We start from the raw sequence: 20658 nt of genomic DNA on the forward strand, positions 1-20658 counted from the left end.
AAAACATCTCAGTGCAGTAACATTCAGGCATATACATTAAAAGAGTGTGGCAAGTGTTGTGACATACCATCACCTTCAATGTATACAGTCCACTCAAACACAAATGGTCAGATAACAAATTCTAATAGTGGGCATTCTTTGCACATTTCTCCTGTGGAAAGTCAATCCGGCGTTGCAGTCTGATTATGTGTACTTAAAGAGTACTGTAAAACCTTTTTGTTTTCAGATCACAACAGTGAGTGAGCACTTTGGCTTTTCAAGACTTACACTATGATGGACAAGTCACTGAAACGCAAAGGTAAATACAGCCTTAAATAAATTAATACTATAACCTTTCTACTTATTTTTAATATCATCATGCTATTCATCTAAATGAGCTCCTATCATAACATTGTTGAAAAGTTACTTTTGCTTTCACAATGAAGGCATTCTAATGTGTTGAATCTTTATGTGAGTGTTATCATTAATATGCTCATATCTCAGCATCACAGAGTAACGAATGAAAAAAAAAAAATTCTTCACAAAATAGTATATAATTCACAACTTTGTATTAGTGTCTATTAAACAAACACAGTGCTACCATTAAAATGGGTGAAAACAAGTAATTCGATTGTGCCACACGTGAACATTCTTTGTAAAGCCTCTCAGACAGGACTGATTGTGACATTTCCACTGCTCGTCTAGACTGTTGCATAATGAATGGAGACCACTTAGGTGGTCCATCCCTGTGCTTGTCGGATTAAAATCAGTTTGGAATTACACCTTCGGAGACGAAGCCACATGACTTTAGCGCAGACAGAATATGGTGAATTACTTCCATTGTTGGAAGCTACTGTACCGTACATGATCATCCATACAAATCAAAACGTTGCACTTGAACGTACATGAAAATATCAACCATTAGCACAGATTGCTAACATCTCCAATTGCACTCAAATTTGAATTTCCTCTATGTAGTTTATCACTTGTTACGAGGAGGTCTTAAAATAAGTTTTTACAGCTAAAAATTCTCTGAAAACATAACTATGGCATCAAATAGAGACTGTTACAACATTTTAGCTTATTGTGCATAAAAAGTTACTAGTTTTAGGATTTACAAACCAAGTAAGAAATAAAAGAGAAATTATCTTAAAACAATCTTAGAAATTCTGCTCTTGCATATTATATTATTCTCAAAACAAGATCAATAAGACTTTATGACTTGATATAAGAGTTTATGTCTAGGTTAGATAGGTGATTTTTGCTGTGTGTAAGTGAATTGCAGGAGAAAACTGCACAAGAATAGACTTAGTGTATTTTCCAAGCAGCATTATAAGGTCAAAAATCGGGTTGTGATCATATGTTGCCTGCTTTACGACCTTGTGGTCTTATAAGAGTACTTTTTGTTTTGGGAACTTCTTGTAACTTAGAAATGCACCCAAACACTGATAGCAGCAATCAAGGACACGACAGACACCTCTGGCCAAAAGATGTACTACAAAAATAAAAACGTTTTGCCGCTGTGCAAGTGGCTGCGAAGCACCAGCTTATGACTTGAAGTTGATCTAAAAAGGTCTTTGAAAAAAAAGTCTCAATGTAACTTAGAACTCTGTAATAACTTGTGTGCACCAGTAGCATGTCAGGCTTATGTGTTGTACATGCAGCTTTGGGTGGATCAGCAATTCTTCAGATATTGCACATAAATGATGCATTGAGATCTCCATTTTCACAATTTTCTTCCCACAGTTCCCTCTCCAACTGCATCTAAATGCATATCTTCCTCAAAGCTAAACATATATATTGTAGTTAGGTGTGTTATCCACTTAAAAAAACGTGAATTTGGAAATATAATTTGTGTTCATAAAGTGAATCGTGACCAAAGCTAAGGGATAAATGCTACTTTGGCGACCCCTTCTGGTCAAGTCGTAAAGAGGTGCTTTTTCTGTTGCATTCAGTCATGTCACTTTGCTGCCACCTCGAATTGTAATTTCCAAAGAAAATACAAGCCGTGAATAAATGTGAAAGGCCTCAATTTTGAATTTTTACATAAAAAAAACAACACAATTTGTAGGCATGTCATTCTTGCTCAATATGAGCAGCGTTTGCGACTGAGATTAAGTGATTTCTTCAGTGGCATTTTTATTACTCACAAATAAAGATGTGACATAGAAATTATTACCCAAGTGTACATGGCATTTATGTATGGTGACCTAGATCCAGTTAAAGGTGCATTGAGCCATTAAAAAAAATAAAAAAAGGTAATATTCAAGATTTTTCTACACCATGCATGCGCCACCAATGCCGAGATGTGTACAAAGAGCCCTGACTGACTGCACCTATCAACTTTTATCTTCCCTTTATAGTAGAGTGTGCGGACCCTCACACTCCAGTTTCTTTGGGGAGGGGTGTGGTGGAGAGTGACATGCGCGTCCCCGCGGACATGTGGCGCGCACTTAATATTGTGCACGTACTCCATGAATGAGCCTGACACAGATGCTGCTGCTACGCTTTGAGCCAGAGGTGGCAGTCGAGAGTAAAAAAGTGACAAACTGCACAAAGACCCTTAAAGAAAACAATCTAGCACTACCGAAGCAAAACATTATTATTATTTTTTTACATTGTTCATTAGAATCAATTTGAACCCTCCTGAACAAAATCTATTTACATAATTCACAGTGGAGTTGGTACATTTTGGTTCACAGTGAAGGCGGTTAAGCAGGCAGAGCAGACAGTGCAAAAAGTCAACCGTAAACATTTCTTGACAATATGTTCTATGCAGCCCCACTAGTCTAAATAAGGTATTCTGGTTAATATTGTGTTAGTGGAACATGAGTTAATCAGCAAAATCCAGCAGTTTGTATCAATATGAGAAGGCGGCCATCTTGCCACCTGCTGGCAAGTGAAAACAACATCACAGTTGCTCAGATCTCAGGTAACAACCAATTACATCTCAGGTTCAGAAAACCGCTCAGCTGTGATTGGGTGTTGCCGGAGCCCTAAACAACTGTGATGTCATCTTGACTCGACAGCAAGTGGCAAAATGGCCACCCACTGAGATGGATAAAAATGGCTGGCTTTTGCTGCATAACTCATATTCCACAAACGTAACATTAATCAGAATGTCATGTTTAGACTAGTGAGGACACAACATTATTGTCAAGTAATGTTTAAGGTTGGCTTCCCCTTTAAGGTGTGATGGTGTTCCAGCAAACAAGTCCCTTCTTACCAGTGAGCTCCACCTGCGTTTTCCCACAACAAGCCCTTTGGAAGATTGTCGGAGGTTAACAGTCTGACAGGACGGAAATAGTTGGGACGGCTGGTATGAGGCGTGTACGACGGGCATCAGTCATCCTTCCGAGGCACGCAGCCTTCCATCTCCAGGACGTCCGGCCAGCCCTCAAACTTGTTGGCGTCTGCGCTGTTTTTGATGTGCTGCCACAAACCATGGGAAACTAACATTAGTTCCAAAACGTATTCTGTCAGAGCCGTAGCGATTTGATAACTTTATATTTTTTTGCACCGTTTTAGTGCTCATTTCCGAGGAAGTGACTTCCTTCATAAAGTTTAATTTGATTCAGGCTTCTAAAGCGTCCCTCCCAATGAGGTGACGGGTAATTGCTACAAGAAGTTAGGAAAAGATTGAATTGCGAATTTTACTGACTAGATATTTATTATTATTAAATGAATTATTATTGGGATATTGTGAGTTTCACTATACACAAAAACATGTACCGGTGTCGGTACCAGATGTGATCGGGCTGCCAGATTGTATCGGGGTCGCCTACCGATGGCGTCACGCTACAGGATTGGCTGGAGATTATCCGTTTACAATTGTTCAATAAAGTTATTTGGGGGGGAAAAATCTGGTTGACGTCAAAACATTGTAAAGACAAATATTACAGATGTCATTTAAATAAAATGTGTGGACTGAAATTGTTAAAACAAATAAACCTAAGAGAATTTGGCAAGACAAGGCACTTAAATCGGGGGGGGGGGGGGGGGGGAGTCCTGCAAACAGAAAACACTTTCAACTATGATAAAAATAATTTAAAAATATTTTTTTTTAAAACAGCCACGACAGTCCCAATAAAATCTAATTTAAAAGACAGAAAATGGGTAGGCCCAAATCTGAACTCAGACTATGCTGAGTATAGCCAGGTGGCTCTAATCCCACTGATTGGGGCGTGGCAGTGTAACACCACAAGTTGTTTAAAACAAACTAAAAATATATATATATTTCGATCATTTTGAGCAGATCTCTCCTAAAAAAAAGGTACAAATTATAATAACCAGTGTGAATATATATTGTAAATTATCCTCCTCCTCCTCACATTCTAATGGTGTTAATTAAGCAATAGGAAATGAGCGGCAGTACATTATTGTGGGATAAGGCCTTCTTTTGCTCCCATCTCTACGATGGGCAGCCAGAACTGCCTGTTAGTCTGTTTGTTGTGTCTTAGGTGACCTTTCTCTGTACCCCGGCCTCACCTTGCGAAAGACTATTTTCAAAAGCAGGAGAAATCCTATCTAAAACAAGACAGTTTAAATCCAAAAACTTTGGAAATGCTAGTTTTCCTCAATAAAAATGAATGAAAGGTGTGTCTTGTTCCTTGTTTATATGTCAATGTCTAAAATAAAGCAATCATTCTTTCAATTACCACACACACATTCATTTACATCACAACTCCCTGCCCTTTTGACCCCATCAAATCCATGGTATCATTTTAATCACTGTCTGTCATTAAATTTATTTTCCACATGAAGACGCAACAGAACAAATGAAGCCTCATGATGCTTCGGCCCAGGAGCGAACCAGTTGGATGGAAGGCCTCATTGCTTCATGATGCTTCAGTTTACCATCACTAGCGTTAACTGGCGAGTCACCAGTTAACGCAGCAAATTCCAAGCACCACAAGCAACCTAAGCATGCGGCCAATAGAGAGCACCACATGAGCTGCTAAATGGCTTAACGTCAACCACAAAAGCATCTGCAAATAAAAACAATCAGCTTACTCTATAACAGAGGTGGGCATCGAGGGCCAGTCATGCAGGTTTTGCATGTTGCCCTTCTCCAACGCAGCTGATATATGATCAGCTCATCAGCAAGCTCTGCATAAGCCTGATAACGACCCTGTTGATTGGAATCAGCTTGTGTTGGAAGTGAGAAACCTCCAAAACCTCCAAGGACTCCAGCCCTCGAGGACCGAGATTGCCCACCTCTGCTCTATAACTACAAAACAGCAGAGACAAAAAAAGGCAGCCAATGCCACTTTACCTGAAGAGGCACAGTAGAGTAACACGAGAAACCCTGAAAGGAGGCGGACCTCAGAGCCAAGGAGCAAGTTGAGAACAGGTGCTAAACTGCCTCCTTAAATAGGGAGGGCACTAATGCTGATTGGCTAGGGAATTAAGGTACTACCACACACTTCTCATCAGGGGCAGCATTATCTCATCCTGCTACAAATATAAAAGCAGGATACTTGAAGATTTAAGAAATTAAAAAAATAGATTGCAATTAAAAAAGCAGGATACTTGAAGATTTAAGAGCACCGTTGAGCTTGCCGATGACGTCAGCACAGCAGCGCTAATAAAATGCGCGATTCAGACGTGTTCACTTTGGTTTGGTTTCTTTTTTAGCAGTTCACAAATCACAATACATCACAACAATAGTCTTAATAATAGGACCACATTAGCAATCTAAACTGACCATATTTGTCACATCTCAGGCAATTAATTTGTGTATTTATTATTTATTCAATCTATTTTATTATTTACTCAATATATCTTGCTTTTATATTCTTAGGTTTATTTACATTTGTACAATTTCAGCCCGCACATTTTGTTATTTAAATTACATCTTTAATATTTTATTTCCAATGTTTGTCATCAATTGGATAATTTCTAGCCAATCCTGTAGCGTGACGTGTTCAATAGGCGACCCCGATACGATCTGGCAGACCGATGATCACATCTGGTACCGACACCAGTACATTCATGACAGAAATTTACCATCATCCTGTCGAAACCTATAACACTATTACTCAAATAATGCAAGGACACCGAAGAGGCTGTGTGAGGTGAGAGGTTTTTAAAATGATTCAATAAAGTAAGGCTCACTGCTTACATCATACATGTATAAATATGCGGCATGTAAAAATAAATTTTTTGAACCAAAATGTTATAAATTATGTACTCATGTACCTGTTCTTTGTACATAAATTTAAATAAGTAAATGTTTTGCCCATATTTTTGTCAGAGACTTAATTGCTTCAAACGGAGACTGAGGACTCGTGATATGGCCTGAATTTATATCATGATATAAATTGCATCCCTTCACAGTAATGGTGAGTATATAAGTGTAAAAATCATAATTGAAGTATTTCTGAATTGGTTCTTAAGTAAGGTAAAAACAAATATTTCATGTTAAAATGGTCAGAAGGTATCCAATTTATTCTTCTCTCTGCTTCTTTTCAAATTTAGCATTTTCATCTAGAGCTATTGTAGCTCTCAGAACTGAGTTGTGGTCCAAATAAACACAAATAACATTACTGATATATTACAAATTAATATAATTTTGAGCAGAGACACAGGGAGGATAGTCAACTGTGTGACGTGGACGTAAATCTTTGTTAACCAGCTCAGAGCTGATCGATTTGTCCACGAATAGCATGACAATCATGAAAGTGTGTTGTCTGTCGCCTTGTCTGATGCTAATAGGACCAACGCCGTGCCGAGTATTTTCAAAGAGCCAGAGATGGGAGCTGATCTGCTAAACGAGAAACTGTGGACTTCCTTTGAAATGTCACCGTCCCTGTTGTCATTTATGTGGTAGTATTTAGAAAATGGACAGCATTCGTAAATTAACAGAACACCTTTACCAGATAAAAATGAACGAAGCGCGGCTGTTCAACATTCAACTAGGGGTGCAGCTATTAAACTGTTTTAGAATTAAACGTCAGGATTATATAACCACAGCCGTTAGTATACGCATTTGGCTGCAAACCGTGTAGCGGTAAACTGCACAAATTGTCAGTTTAAAGGCTGTGGACGAGCATTTCACCTGTAATTATGATTGAAATTAAAAGAAATTGAAAGATGAAAAGCTTTTTTTTTTAATGTCTCATATTATTCAACTTTTCAACCTACTAAAATAGTTCTCAAATGTGTAAGACATGTCTCTGACATGCATTTGTCAAAATTGACTTTGGATCTAATATTTTTGCTGTCTTTAAATCAGCCAAAAAAACGCCGTTCAAAACAGCCTGTTTTAGGGGTGTGTCACTCTTATGTAAATAGCTGCACTAGGCCACGCCTAGGCCATACCCTACTCTCTCGAAAGGGCAGTGATTTCGGTCATGGCAGCCATTTGCTAATGTTGCGAATGGAAATGACATGGGAGCAGAAGAAAAAAAAAATACAGACATGTCTTTTACACATTTGAGAACTATTTTAATATGTGGAAAAGTGGCATAACGTTTTACCATAAGAAAAAGTAGCATAAAGTTACAACAGAGACTATGTTGTAGCGTTAGTTTGTGATTGTTTAGGAATTGGTTATTTTACCGTAACCGGCAAATCTCCCACAAACGTTATTTTGCCGTGAATATCTCAGATTTGCCATGAATGCTTGTAAACATTTACAAGCGTTTATGAATAGCACAAATGTGCACATTTAGACTGCGCGGTCGCAACGTGCAAGCCGTCTCGTCGAGACCACTTAGGGGCCGGTTTGTATCACAAAGTCATGTCAACTCGGTGGCGAGTTGACAGTCATGGCAAATTAACCACCGCGGATTGTATCTTGACAAAACAATACGCAACCACTTCATATTATCTAACCACCTTCTGCTTTATCATATCTGACCTCTTGTAACCAAACAACCTCCACACGACAAATGTAGTAATATGGTAGAAGGTGCACATCTCTTATTAGAAAGGATAGGAAGGAAGGCTATATCAAAAATGTTGAACTTACATCTTTCCAGTTTGCAGTCGTGTCACACTGTTGGGACCGATCCATTATGTTTAAACGTGTTGCAAATTTTACTTGTTTGTGTGCTGTATTTATTTTAAAAGGCAGCAATGTATTTTTTCCAGTTATTTATTGTTGTTAAAAATAAACTTTTCAAAGAATGCAGTTTTTTTTTTTTTGTCTATAAGAATAACCATAAAACCACAGGGGGATTTCTCAGACTATAAACGTACACCAAAATCTGAAACCATTGCACCCCTACATTCAACAAGGAAACGGTGAGTGTTTCTGCAAGAGCAGAATTAATTGCAGCATCCATTCGTCCATGTTAGATTAGTTTCTTTCCCACAGTGTCATTGCTTCCTGGTTTCGTCAGAGCTGCATATCCCGCCCCCAAACACAATGTCGCTCTATGATTGGTCTATGGAACGTTGGAAATCGACGGGCTCGGTACAGATGTATTCTATGGAGTTTGTGAACTCATAAATTCCGCGAGAATTCAGCTTGCAGAGCAAGAAGACAATATTAGAAAATTATCTGTTTTAAACTTTTGAGAGAATTAAGTTATATGATTTTTTTACGCAAAAGTGGAATATGTGTATGTGTTTTTTTTTCTTTTCCTGGAAATAACTTGATTGGCTAAAAAAAAAAGTCGCACAGTCTTCACAGGTAGAGACAACTGTGCCTCCTGTTGCTTGGCCTGTATTAGAGAGTATATTGTGGAATTATTATTGTAAATAATTTAGTCTTCTGGGACTCGAGTTTCCTCTCAAGCGACCAGAGTCCAACTAAACGTCCTACTTTGTCCATCTTTCCAACATCAAAAACAAACTTTAGATAATAAAAAGGCTGCTGGTGCACACTACCTGCTCAAATGGACTCTTGGTCTTGATCCCTTTCCCTCCGACGAAGATCCAGTTATCCCGGAATCCCAAGTTGTTGATGGCCGTGCTTCCCAAATCCGCAATTAGCTTCCGTGCTTCGTCGTTGAGCCTGGGGGACGAAAAACATAACAAAATATCAACAGTTAAAGGGGAAAATTCATGGGTGTGAAGACATTCAGGGTCCCTACTTGGTGGAGGGATCATCAAAGGACGCCATCATGACCACCGTCCCTTCCTCGATTCCCTTCAAGAATTGGATGAGGGAGGCCACGTCTAGGATAGAATGCAATGACATCTGTTCTGTGCTGATGTTTATATTTTTAATATCTTAAGTAACATGGTTCTCACTTCCAGCCCACATGTCGAAGAAGTCCGTTTTGTTCAGCTCTCCTGTTTTTCCTGATCAACAAATAATTACAAGTTAAACAAGAATGTTCTATTACAAAGAAAACCACAAAAAGTATCAAGATGCCACACGGAAGAGACATTGGAAGTTATTTTGGTTTGAAGCAGACATTTGCAGGTGCCCCCAAAGTGCAACACCCCCAAGAAATGTTATCTTATTGTTGCAATGTTTGTTGTTGTTGTGCTATACAGATGGATAACGCAACAAAATGTTTTCATTTTCACTATTTCGTGTGGCCGCAGCATAACGGCAAAGTTGGACGACTTGAAAACATGAAACTCTAGGAAGTCAACTCTACAAGCCAGAGATTGAGCAAACATCATAAAATTTGGTAGTCATGAGTAGACAGTAGATACAAAAAAAAAGTCTCAAGAAGCTATGCCCGAGATGACACAGCAAGTCTCCCATTTTGTATTGATGCAGCCATTTTGGCGGCGAAAATGGATGGTAAGCCATTCAACAGGAAAATCTTAAGGAAACTCCACAAGTTCGATCTTGACCAAATATCCCACGGCATTACCATTGACAAGAGCAATGTTGATTCCTCGTCCCACGTTGTTCTTCACGGCGCTCATGAGCCTGAAAAGCAGGAGATAATCAGATGTGTGTAGAAGAGGACACGCCCACACGCTCCAGGATCTCTATTTGACTTGACAACCCTTCCCCCTCTCAATTCCAACGCCTTCATCAAACACAAAGACGGCTGCTGTATTGCTTTACAATCAAAGTAAAGTCATTAAGTTGCCTACATTTTGTCCTCCAGGCACATTTTGGGCCCAACCACGCTGGCCGCGCCACTCGCCATCTTGAAGGCAAAGTGACCGATGGGACATGCTTTGGAAAGTCCACACTTGTTTCCAACTGGTTTGGCTGCTAGGGGAACACAGATTTTCCCACAGATTTTTGAAGGTTCAAATGGCAGGCGTTCTAACCACAAAAAAATATACTTACAGTCTTCTTTCACAAGAACCGATTTGCCTAAAAGACATAAAAACAATACATAGTTGTGGCGATTTGGACATTTTGTCTCCCCAACCTCCCTTCCCTGCTGCTCATCGCTCACCCATCTTGCTTCCCAGCCGAAACTCCATCCTTATCTCCAGCAGCTGGAAGGCCAGGTATATGGCTAGGATGAATGCGGAGATAAGTGCTGTCAACTTCAAAATACCTGAGGAAAGAACCATATTTGAGAATTGCTTCATTGCCAGTGTCCCTTTCTGGAACAATCAGAAATCCCATATGATGTTGGTTTTAAGTACAATTGGGGTTTTACCTCCAGTTCGCACCATATTCAGTTAATTTCTGACACCCTGAAACAGTCAACAAAGAACACAACTATATAACTATATAAATATATATATATGAAATGTTATACTAACAAGCACCTACTTTCTACTATTTTTCAAAGGAGCACTTCCTGTTGGCTAGCTGCCAAGCAAAGTTTTGGTTACGAGTAGCATCTTTCCGATTGACACTTGAACGCAACTAATTTCATTTAAACCACACAAACATTAACTTTACGTCTATAAGACAGTACTTAAAAAATGTTGTTATATTACGAAGTTAGCTGTAAAAGTGGCACCTTAGAACAGAAATGACTCTCACTGGCTTCGGCAAACAGTGCCATTAAAAGTGATGACAACACTTTGCATTTTTAAAACATTGAAAAACAATTTGGTTCGTGCTCTGACTGACTTACCAGTTAAACAAAGAACGACTGTGACGAGGAAATAGCCGTTTCCAAGGCGATCGAAACCCTCTCGACGTTTCCCGTGTCCAGTCCAGAAGTGACACCTGAGCTCCTGCAGTCGAACAGAGCGCTCACGCTTGGGACAAGAAAGACGCGGTGGAAGCCGTGAAGATACCAGTAGTTTGTTTATTTGTTTTAAAAGACACACGCCTGCCTTCAAGTTATTGCGGTAAATATGGTTAGATAACGGTTGGATTTCTGCCTTGACATCTTTATTTTCTTTATTTGTGTCATAGTAAGATGTTGTTTTAAAGAGATGATCTTTTCTTGCTTCCGGATTTTTTTTTCTTCTAAACTCAATCAAGAGGTAGAACACACTGCAGCGCCCCCACATGGTTTGATACGAAATAAGCAAAGCTTTCAAACACAAAAAGCAAGAAACGTTAGCTCCTTTTTCTTTGTATAACGTACATTGTGCGTAATTAATTTATCAGTCATTTATATAAAAAGCAGTACAAAACAAGAGTAACATCAATATCCCATTTAATATTCAAATAAAAAATATATATAAATCAAGGCTGAAGGGAATGAATTCAAGCAAATTAATGTCAATAATTTAAGTTATTATTTATATTTTTCTGACAGCTCTTCGAAATCCTATGTAGGCTCAGTCCAAAAGGGGTTTCACTGCAGAAGGTTTTGCTGGGGGTGGGGGGGGGGGGGGGGGGGGAGAGAATATTGTTATGAATTATTAAAAAAAAATATATACAGTTTAGTTGATTTAAGTGCACAGTCAATTCTGTAGAGTAAATTTGAGTCTCTTTAGAGTGGGACCAAATAGACTCAGTTTTTGAGTAGGCTAATATTTACACTTGGAAGAGAGTAAAACAAAGAATTGGGGGGGGGGGATAAAAGTCACTCAAGGGTTGAGGAACGAACTCACGACCTTCAGCTTGGGAGACTGCCACACTACCCCCTGAGCTATGCCTCTCCTACTGTTTGCTTATCTCCAAGAGCAGGTCATTTTTGATCTCTTGGAGTTACAAAGATTCCAGCTGACACGAGCAATATACTAACATACAGCAGGAGCTGCGTGGCTCAGGGAGTAGATCGGTTGTCTCCCAAGCTGAAGGTTGTGAGTTTGTTCCCTAACCCTTGTGTGACTTTATTTTATTTTTCAATTTTACTCTCTTCCCAGTGTAAATATTACTCTAAAACTGAGTTTATTTGGTCCAACTCTAAATAGAGTCAAATTTACTCCACAGAATTTACTGTGTCATGATTACATTATCTGAGTCCTGTGGACAAGCCGTTCCATTGCTGCTGTTGGTACTTTCAAGATCCCCTGTGGTTCCATTGTGGTCATCTTGAATCTGGAGATTAGAGAAGCGATATTCTGGTGCCCTTCAGAGGCACGGTGTGAAACAACAGTCAGGTGAAATGAAGTGTTTCAATGTGCACACCATTTGATTCACCTGGTCTGATTCACTCCTCTCTTGATGGCGAGCAAAGCAGAAACCACAGCTGCCAGGACGATGATGCCTGCGCCAGCGCACACCAGCATCAGCACCATCCTCTCTTGCTGAAAACACACACAAAAAAGCTCCAAAAGTGTTTGAGAAAGAGTTTTGGGATGTCAAACCAACTCACTGGTGTGTCAAAATGTGTCACTGGTGCAGTGAAGTGGGCGGAGGGTGAACCCGGGCTGGGTTTGACACCGCAAGGTCTGATGACAGTCTGGACTGCCATCTGAGAAGAAAAGCCCCCCTCACAGCGGTCACTCGGGACCTTGCGATAGCCCGCCGTCAGGAGCTCATCCTCTTCTCCATTCAGGCACATCTCCAGAGTTTTGTTGTGTGTATCGGGCTGTCGCACACATTCTGATGTGTTCACATTGTGCTGGTAGCCATAGTCGCTGTTTCAAAGGGTAGTTTGTTTTGAATGGCTGCTGAACAGATCATTATATTGTAATCTGGTGCTCTCACCACAAAAAATCTTCCCTGGTGCACAGGCACGGACTTTCCTTCTTTACAGTGACATAGCCGCGACCGTTCCGGCACACGGCTTGTTTCTTCCGTCTCCGGTAAGTTTCCTTGACACCCAGGACGCAGCCATCCCTCTCCAAATCACCTCCCTGTGTTGAGTGTGCCAACCACTCCTCGTAATCTTGGTCATTACCTGAGGGAAAGACATCAGAATGTAGTCTCAAGTCTGGGAGGATCAGGATAAGGGTTCACTTTATATTTCCAACAATAACTCTCACACTCTCTTGTGATGAGGCTCTGGAAGTCAATTGTGACCGCCACCCACATGGGTTGGTTGTCGTCCTCGGGACGGAAGCCCCATACACTGACGCTCATGGCCTTGGAGCCTGGCTCTGAAGCCAGTCCGGCGAAGAAGAAGGGCTGCTCGGTAAAGTTGTACGACTTCCAGCACTGGCCCTCATCTGTTGAGAACCTGAAGCACAACAAGAAAACAGGTTTTATCAGCGGATCTCATCAGTTGAAACCTGGCTTGGGAGCCTAGGGATAGACAAGGAGAAAATAGAGAGCAAAAACAAAAGGTAGATCTTGATTTGGGAAGCTGTGGATAAGCATGGAGAAGAGAGCAAACAAAAAGCAACCACAACAATAACACCCATTGGAACCTAGGTTGAGAACCTATCAACAACAACAACAAGAGTGAGCTCTTGTTTGCTCCGTACTTGATTGTCTTGACTTGTCCTTCACGCCGTGCCTCCACGGCTACAATAAGCCCACCAGAGTCCAGTATGCTGTAATGGTGGGGACCCCTCAGCGTGCCCCTCCATTTGTATCCCCCATCAGAGGAGACAAACACATCTGGATGCTGCCACGATGACAGGCAATCACCCACTGAGCCTAAGACACAGGAGAGTTATACACCATATAAAACATATTAGGAGATGTTACCATGTACTATTGTTACCATGTGCGATGACCAGACCAACAGCAGTGGGATCAGACATGAGGAGCATTGGGACAATGCGATTGATGCGACTGTGTTCTCCATGAATATGAAGGTTGCACTGCTAAAATTGTGAATTAGGCAAATATATATACAAACAATACATGTTTGAACCACATTTAACTCACATTCTTTACGTCCTGTCCACATTCCACATTGTGAGGTTTGGAAAGCTGACACCACGTTCCTCCCCGATTGAATGAAATGACTGATCGGATTCGTCCATCTGAAACAGCAAATGAAAACAAATAATCTCTTTTACAGTGTGTTCAACACAACATGGGAACGGACTAGCCTACCTTTGTCTAGTTTGTTAGTAAGGTACACACCACGAAGTGATGTGACATTCCGGAAATCGCTCTTCCGTTGCCCATCAAACAAGTGGCGCTCCAGGGATTTGGAGAAAAGGATGCCACGGTCATCTGACGTGTACATTGTGCCAAAGTAGGTCTCTATGGGAATTTACATGATGTTGTAGGACTTTTCTCTGACAATCCAAAAGTTAAAAGCATGCTCCCCTCAACATTCTAGTGCAGGATGGGTATGTATGTATTAATTAGAACAATGATTGAAGTCATAACTCTAACCCCTTAGTGCTCGTATACCCTTACACTTTGGCAATTCCTACTAGACTGTACCTTAATATTGTTTTTTTGATATGGTCTATGCCTAAACCTTTAATAACTATAACTAGTGCCAAAGCCATAATCTAATCTCTATAATGTGCCACAGTTTGGTAACCCTTGATCTATTACAGTATAAATTATATCCTGGTTTATGTAAACAGGCTACTACTGTACCCGTTTCAAATTGTGTAGTTTCTGTTGTAGGTCTAATCCTTTTATAATAAATAGATGTCAAGTCATAAATTTGTCAAGTGCAGCCATGGAGCACAAGGTGAGCAGAAATAGGCGACAAACAGTGTTTGGGAGTGTGTTTGTGTGTGTTCTTGTGATACACCCTGATCCCCAGATACGTTTGTCAGCCTTTTGCGGTGCTACCAGTATTCAACCAACCACCGCAGTCGACAAAACATAAAGCATGTATCTCCCTTATCTGAACTTCTGTCAACTTAATACCAGAATTTTTCAAAAAGAGGAAATTGCGGCCATTTATGTGACATATGTTAAAAAGGGGTAAACAGGCTTGATGGGAATGTAGAAAAACGCGTAAGGAAATAAAACACCATCCAGCTGGCATGGTGTACGCAAACACGGCGAGTATGATGGAATGATTTGTCAGCAGCAGCCAAAACTTGTGAAACCAGTTCAGTCCTTGCTGTTGAGTATTTTCATTACAACAAAGAAAAACAGTGTGTTTGTGCCAATTTTGTAGCTATTTTCGTCCTTATTTTTACCTCCTGGGTTGTCCACATGCATAAAGAGCATGTCCTCATCTCCGTCCAAGATAGAGTAAAACTGCAAACACACACAAATTAGTGTGTCATGGAGGCTGATGGAGGCATGAGAACATGTGTAATTGTGATGACTAATTTCATTCTTGGGCTGTCTAATTGATACGAGAGAGAAAGTGCCTTTTAGAAAAGGAAAAGGTCGTCACTGGAATTGTGGATTCGGTCTGATCAACCGCTACTCTACAATTAGCTTGCTGCAATTAAAAGGTGTGTGATTGTGTATTAAAGCTGCTTTATGTCACCAAATTTCATTAAATTGTGCTAGCGACATTTGTAAATGTCTGAATGTTTGCATAGTTGAGAAAAAAAGGCTTAATTTTATTTCTCAACTGTGAATCTAATTGCACACGTTTGTCTGAAGCTCTTTTTGTTTTCATTGAACAGCAACGAACGCTATGCTAGCCTCGGCTATATGAGTCCTATTAATGTCTTTAGTCTAAAAAAACAGCCCCTCAGTCAAGTTGCCTGATATCAAGTTTAGGTTTAAAGTAATCAAAATGTGTGTTGCCAAAAATGTAAGGCTAATTGTATACTAAACACTGGAACATCGACATTATGCTATCCTCGGATAGTGTGAGTTGAGTGAGCATTCCATTAGCTTCTGACTTAGTATTCGGTGTTAGCCTCTGTCTTATTCGAGGAGTGTTAAGCATTCGTTTGCTGATTTTGTCAAGAATTATTCATCAAAATCATGTTATCTGCTAGCAATCTTCTTTTACTAACTGAAACTCTCACCTGTTCAGTTGAGGCTGATGGGAGTAGTGCTCGACTAAAGGTGTCTCCTTGGTCGGATGAAAAATACATGACCCTCGGAGATCGCTGAAAAGAAAATATCACAAATGTCATCTGAAAGCATTACCTATAGTGGTGTGATCTTTGAAGATGTTTCACCGTGTCTTCCATGACTGAGAAGAAGAGAAATGTTCCGATGTAGCCAAAACTGTAGACATCCTCGTGGATGACATCAAAGGTCTTGCCAAGGTCTTTGGTTTTCTTCAGCTGCAGATCGCCCCTCTCTTCTGCGTCCACTACAACAACAGAGGGTAATTTGATATATATATATCCAGGAAAATATTAAAGATCAGATTGTACTGGATAAATGATTTACAGCTTCCATTTTGTACTCTTACTTGTGTCTGCTTTGCTGCAACTGAAGAACAAATTGATGCCAGCTCCCCTAAAGAAAGAAAGGGTCTCAAACTTGGACTTTAATAGCATTCAATATGAATCAAATCTAAAAATGATGTCTTGTGTTTTTACAAGGTATCCTTTTGGCTTTAGTTTTGTGTGTCACTTCCTGTTGATTCTCACCATGAAAAAGAATGCACTCCATCATGCACTTTTGTCCACATGGCACCAAAGTCCAGCGAGAGCCACAGAGCGCCCTGCAAGGCAGGAACAGGAACACACTGGCCATGTTTACCCTCTTCTCCCAAAGGCGTGATGTGTGTGCTTGCAATAGCATTGTCTGCACTTTTAAAAAGTAGAACAAACATGCTGTGTATGACTCACGTCGATGCTAAGCGCCACCAGCAAGTCAGGATTGAAGAAGTGGTAGGTGATGGACTGAGCCAGGTGGAAGGGGAGCTGAGTGTAGCGAAAGGTGGCACCGGCGTCTGTAGAGGTGAAGATGATGCCGCCCGGATGGTCCACCACGGGTGTGTCAGCGGTTAATATCACCTGCTTCAATCATACATAGAGTTATAGGAACCATTTTCTGGTTGCTGTAGGGGCTTTGAAGAGGACCAGCAAAATTGCCAAGTACTCTATAGCACTATCACTTGTCAAAAACATTAATGTAATACAAAGCAGGCTGGAATCGTTTTTGGATTTCTGAAGTGGGACTCCAGGCCATGTGACTTGTGACCAATCAAGCCAAGGTGTCCATAAAATTGTCCTTGTATTACCACTTTTGGGACTCCAAATACCATTTTTGATGGAGGAACATGGTTTCTATCTAATAGCAACACTAAGATTGCCTCAGCTAACATGCTAGCACCTACTAACTAGCATTCCGTTAGCGCATGAAATCCAACTCACAGAACTTCCTGGTCCCACGCTGACACCAAACTCCTCTTTGATGAACGTGTGGTTGATGCTATGCGAGATGTCGTGGAAGGATTTGCCATAATCTGTACTGGAAAGGAAAGATGGGATTGGACAACAGTGCTGCTATAGCATGTCATATTATTTTGTTATTCATGACTAACCTCCGGTAAAGACGTGAGGAGCCCCCCTCGAGGAACGTGTCTATGGGAGCGCTAATTGTGGACAACACCAGGATGACCTAGAAAGATAGAGCTGTGCTTAATATGTAGTTGTGGGGTGACGGTTTGGTGTTTTATTGCCATACTCACCCCGGTACCATCCCCCACCCACGTGAGAATCACATAGGAGCCGTCATCACCATTAAAGCCTGTCTGAAAGCAAAATCACACCAAATCAGCTGTCTAATTAAACAGAAAAACTACTTTACCTTATTAGCATTCTCTTGCTTTGCATGAATAATAAATACATGTTAGTTTTCTGTACCTTAAAAACAAGAAATGTTTACAGTTTTTAATGATACGTCAACAAAAATTACAAAATTAAGATAATCCCATTATGCATGTAATGTAATACTGGTTAAATAACATTTGAATATCATGAGAAGATTTATGTCAAAAGTATATTCAAAAAGTGAGACATGTATACAGACTCAACTCATCTTTATTCATAAAGCACTTTTAAAAAACAACTGTTGGCTATATAGTCCCTAAAAGTGAACATTTTCAAAATTACAATATAAAACATAAAAAAATATTTTTAATACCACACTTAGCTACAACTTGTCAGTCTGAAAAGCATGTTCTGTTTTAAATGAGTTTATGTAATTTCTGAGTTTCACTTTTTGAATTGAACTACTAAAACAAATGAACGCTTCTACCATGTTGTAATTGTTATGGTGCACCTGTGCATGTAAACTTGCAAAGTAATGATGGTGGTGGGTTGTCATTTATTGCAACAAGCATATAATTGACACATATCCAGCGTGGTGATCAATAGTTTACAACATTCAACACTCAACACAATGAAAACCATCACATGTTTACAAAACAGACCATGCCCATGTTTGAGAACCCAACTTCGGCCTCATTGACGAAAACGAACACCTCACCTCGTGTGTATTGTCGTCCAATACTCGATGCTCGGCGGGGGTCAGGCTGACCTGGCACGACTCGAAGGCAGGACCGCTGGAAGCCCTGGAGTTGCCCACGGAGGTAGCAGCGCCCCTCAGCGGGCGAGTACGCGCTTCGGCCCCGAAGTGGAGCAGAACGCATAGAGCGATGACTCGCCTCCAGATCATGACCGGGACTACAACCGCTCGGAAGCCCCAGTGGAGGTGTCGGCGGATGGGATGCGTGTGCTCCGATTGGGGGGGGGCAGACGAGCAGAGGAAGGTGTGTGGGAGTGGGGAGGGGACGGCTCATTAACATGGAAAGTGCTGCGTCCTCACCAGCAGGTGTTGAAGCCCGCATCCCCACTCCCTCATATCACACTCACGCTGAACACAAGAAGAGCCCCGTGTGACTTAACAGCTAAGACACACATGTCATTTGGGCTCCACCGGAAAGAGCTTTTTACAGTTTAACAGAACAGTAATCCTAAACAATACACGCATGGGACACATTTTTAAAATGTTTATTATTTGACTAGTAAAGTTTTCAGTATTTAGCTTGCCATCAGCCAGTATTTCAGCAGTCGACCTCCCCTACCAATTCCTTCAACATTTTGGCAAGACAAAGCAGATTAAAGGACCTAAAACCCTCCTGGCCACTCTTAATCTTTAACACCACCCTACGGTCACTATCACCACTCTAAGGACTTTCGGAGCACCCACACTACACTCCTCAGCATAATCCAAAAACGGGGGCCGTTTTTTCTTCCCCCTCGCCTTACTTCCGACACTCGCCTGCCCGTGACCATCATCATCAGACTCCATCACAAACCCACACGCCAATCAGACACAAACGTGACAGCCACGAATGACCAACAATGCACAACCAGGCTGCCCCACTAACTACCTAACACCCACACTAACTAACTCCCTCCCTTGTCTTCAGGTGGGTACTCGCGAGAGGTATTTACGCACTATAGCCCGCAAGCAAAGCAACGACCTATCTGCAACTTCGGTGTGCTCCCAAGACAACTGCTTCACCCGCTTTCACCACCACACTACACACTTATGGGGAGAGATTTGTCTAAAAAATATTCACACAAATACATTTGTGATTTTTACATGTGTTTTTGAGATCCACAAACATATTCGTAATTTTCACGTGTTTTTCAAATCCACAAACATTTTCTTGATTTTCACATGATTTCAGATCCACAAATGTATCCGCCATTTTCAAGTCTTTTTTAATTTTGTGTGTGCATTTTCCATTACTTTTGCCTGCGAGTTGTCGAAAGTGCCTTTGTGAATCGTTGTGCACGCACATTTATTTTTGAGACAAACATCACGCTGTTTCGAGATATTCACACACACAAAAGCTCTAAGATATTCACATGTGTCTAAAGCCCGTTCTTCCGCCGTCCACGGTAGGCAGTGTTACTGTCTCCACTGAACGGGAACAAACTGTTTCTGTTTCTCGTTTAAAATTGGACATTGAAAAACAGAAATCGAGTCTTTATCTGACCTGTCATTATGTGTTTATTTTGCACAAGTCGGGAAACAAAGTGCAACCTTAATTTGTTTCCCTTGAGCTTGTTTTGCTTTCATTTGAAAGACACTCTTTTTCTGCTGTTAAATTTTCTTCTTCTACGCCACCTCCCCCTAACGAAGTCCAAAGGGGCGACGCTCTACACCTACCAGGGACAACCCGATAGCCGGCGTCGCGCCGCTATTCTAGCTTCCACCTTCAACCGTGGGCTTCTTCCATGGGCTGGTTCCGGTTCAAGGAATAGCCTATTACCTTACCCCCTCCCCCATTTTTAAAGTCATCATTGTCAGCACTTTTTTTTTATCGCTCTCTGACGTATAAAACTAATCATAAAATTAATAATTATATATATCACTAACCATAATGGGGAGCAGTGACGGCACTTATTTATTCTAAAACGCTCATGCACGTAATTACTTCCCCCCCCAAAAAAAAGTCAGCTGTGGAAAATTCCTCCCACACAACACACACACACACAGACTGACTGACTGGTCATGATTCTCCCCTCCAGAGTAGTCACGGTGTTGTGGGAAACACTGGGCCTTCAATTGAACAAATGTAAAATGTGTACAGTAGTATAGTATAGCCTGTGACAACTAACTAGATTAACCTGGAATCTAGAATA

At 40.8% G+C, this 20658-nt stretch overlaps 2 protein-coding genes across 12 annotated transcripts; both read right to left on the bottom strand.

Annotated features, from left to right (window-relative positions):
* Positions 1-526: 526 nt before the first annotated feature.
* Positions 527-11047, bottom strand: fam3c (FAM3 metabolism regulating signaling molecule C). 3 transcript variants are annotated; one of them, XM_086059105.1, is made up of 10 exons: positions 10941-11047; positions 10515-10551; positions 10305-10409; positions 10193-10219; positions 9991-10111; positions 9762-9820; positions 9184-9234; positions 9024-9108; positions 8818-8944; positions 527-3411 (listed from the first exon to the last, which is right to left on the bottom strand). In XM_086059105.1, the coding sequence occupies exons 2-10, from the start codon at positions 10528-10530 to the stop codon at positions 3322-3324; spliced, it is 681 nt and encodes a 226-aa protein (XP_085915231.1). In that variant the 5' UTR covers positions 10531-10551; positions 10941-11047; the 3' UTR covers positions 527-3321. The 3 variants fall into 3 exon arrangements, with proteins under 3 accessions (XP_085915231.1, XP_085915229.1, XP_085915230.1); XM_086059103.1 differs by having other exon boundaries at positions 9991-10114; XM_086059104.1 differs by lacking the exon at positions 10941-11047 and adding an exon at positions 10631-10840 and having other exon boundaries at positions 9991-10114.
* A 440-nt stretch (positions 11048-11487) lies between these two features.
* LOC147160328 (sortilin) lies at positions 11488-19537 on the bottom strand. 9 transcript variants are annotated; one of them, XM_086059095.1, is made up of 20 exons: positions 18488-19537; positions 17688-17746; positions 17541-17617; positions 17371-17467; positions 16843-17010; positions 16642-16715; positions 16461-16507; positions 16222-16358; positions 16066-16149; positions 15274-15334; positions 14216-14368; positions 14045-14142; positions 13878-13977; positions 13636-13810; positions 13195-13388; positions 12917-13109; positions 12582-12846; positions 12407-12513; positions 12218-12335; positions 11488-11633 (listed from the first exon to the last, which is right to left on the bottom strand). In XM_086059095.1, exons 1-20 carry the CDS (start codon positions 18846-18848, stop codon positions 11616-11618), a joined length of 2586 nt encoding a protein of 861 aa, XP_085915221.1. In that variant the 5' UTR covers positions 18849-19537; the 3' UTR covers positions 11488-11615. The 9 variants fall into 9 exon arrangements, with proteins under 9 accessions (XP_085915221.1, XP_085915219.1, XP_085915225.1 ...); XM_086059093.1 differs by having other exon boundaries at positions 13878-13980; XM_086059099.1 differs by having other exon boundaries at positions 14246-14368; positions 16843-17013.
* Between the last annotated feature and the right edge of the window lie 1121 nt (positions 19538-20658).

Source organism: Leptonotus elevatus, chromosome 17 (assembly GCF_054856555.1).
Source record: "Leptonotus elevatus isolate MCC_2025b chromosome 17, RoL_Lele_1.0, whole genome shotgun sequence".
In the NCBI taxonomy this organism is placed as follows: domain Eukaryota; kingdom Metazoa; phylum Chordata; class Actinopteri; order Syngnathiformes; family Syngnathidae; genus Leptonotus; species Leptonotus elevatus.

Bases quoted from the DNA above. Each gene is read 5' to 3' on its own strand.
- fam3c (XM_086059103.1), bottom strand. The intron at 10,220-10,304 runs GTGAGCGATGAG...TATGTCTTTTAG, and splicing joins TCGGCTGGGAAGCAAGATGG to GCAAATCGGTTCTTGTGAAA. The intron at 9,109-9,183 runs GTGAGAACCATG...ATTCTATCCTAG, and splicing joins CTTCGACATGTGGGCTGGAA to ACGTGGCCTCCCTCATCCAA.
- LOC147160328 (XM_086059092.1), bottom strand. From the start codon at position 18,848: ATGCGGGCTTCAACACCTGCTGGTGAGGACGCAGCACTTTCCATGTTA. The intron at 17,618-17,687 runs GTGAGTATGGCA...CTATCTTTCTAG, and splicing joins GGGTGGGGGATGGTACCGGG to GTCATCCTGGTGTTGTCCAC. The intron at 15,335-16,065 runs GTGAGAGTTTCA...GTGTGTTTGCAG, and splicing joins CATCAGCCTCAACTGAACAG to TTTTACTCTATCTTGGACGG.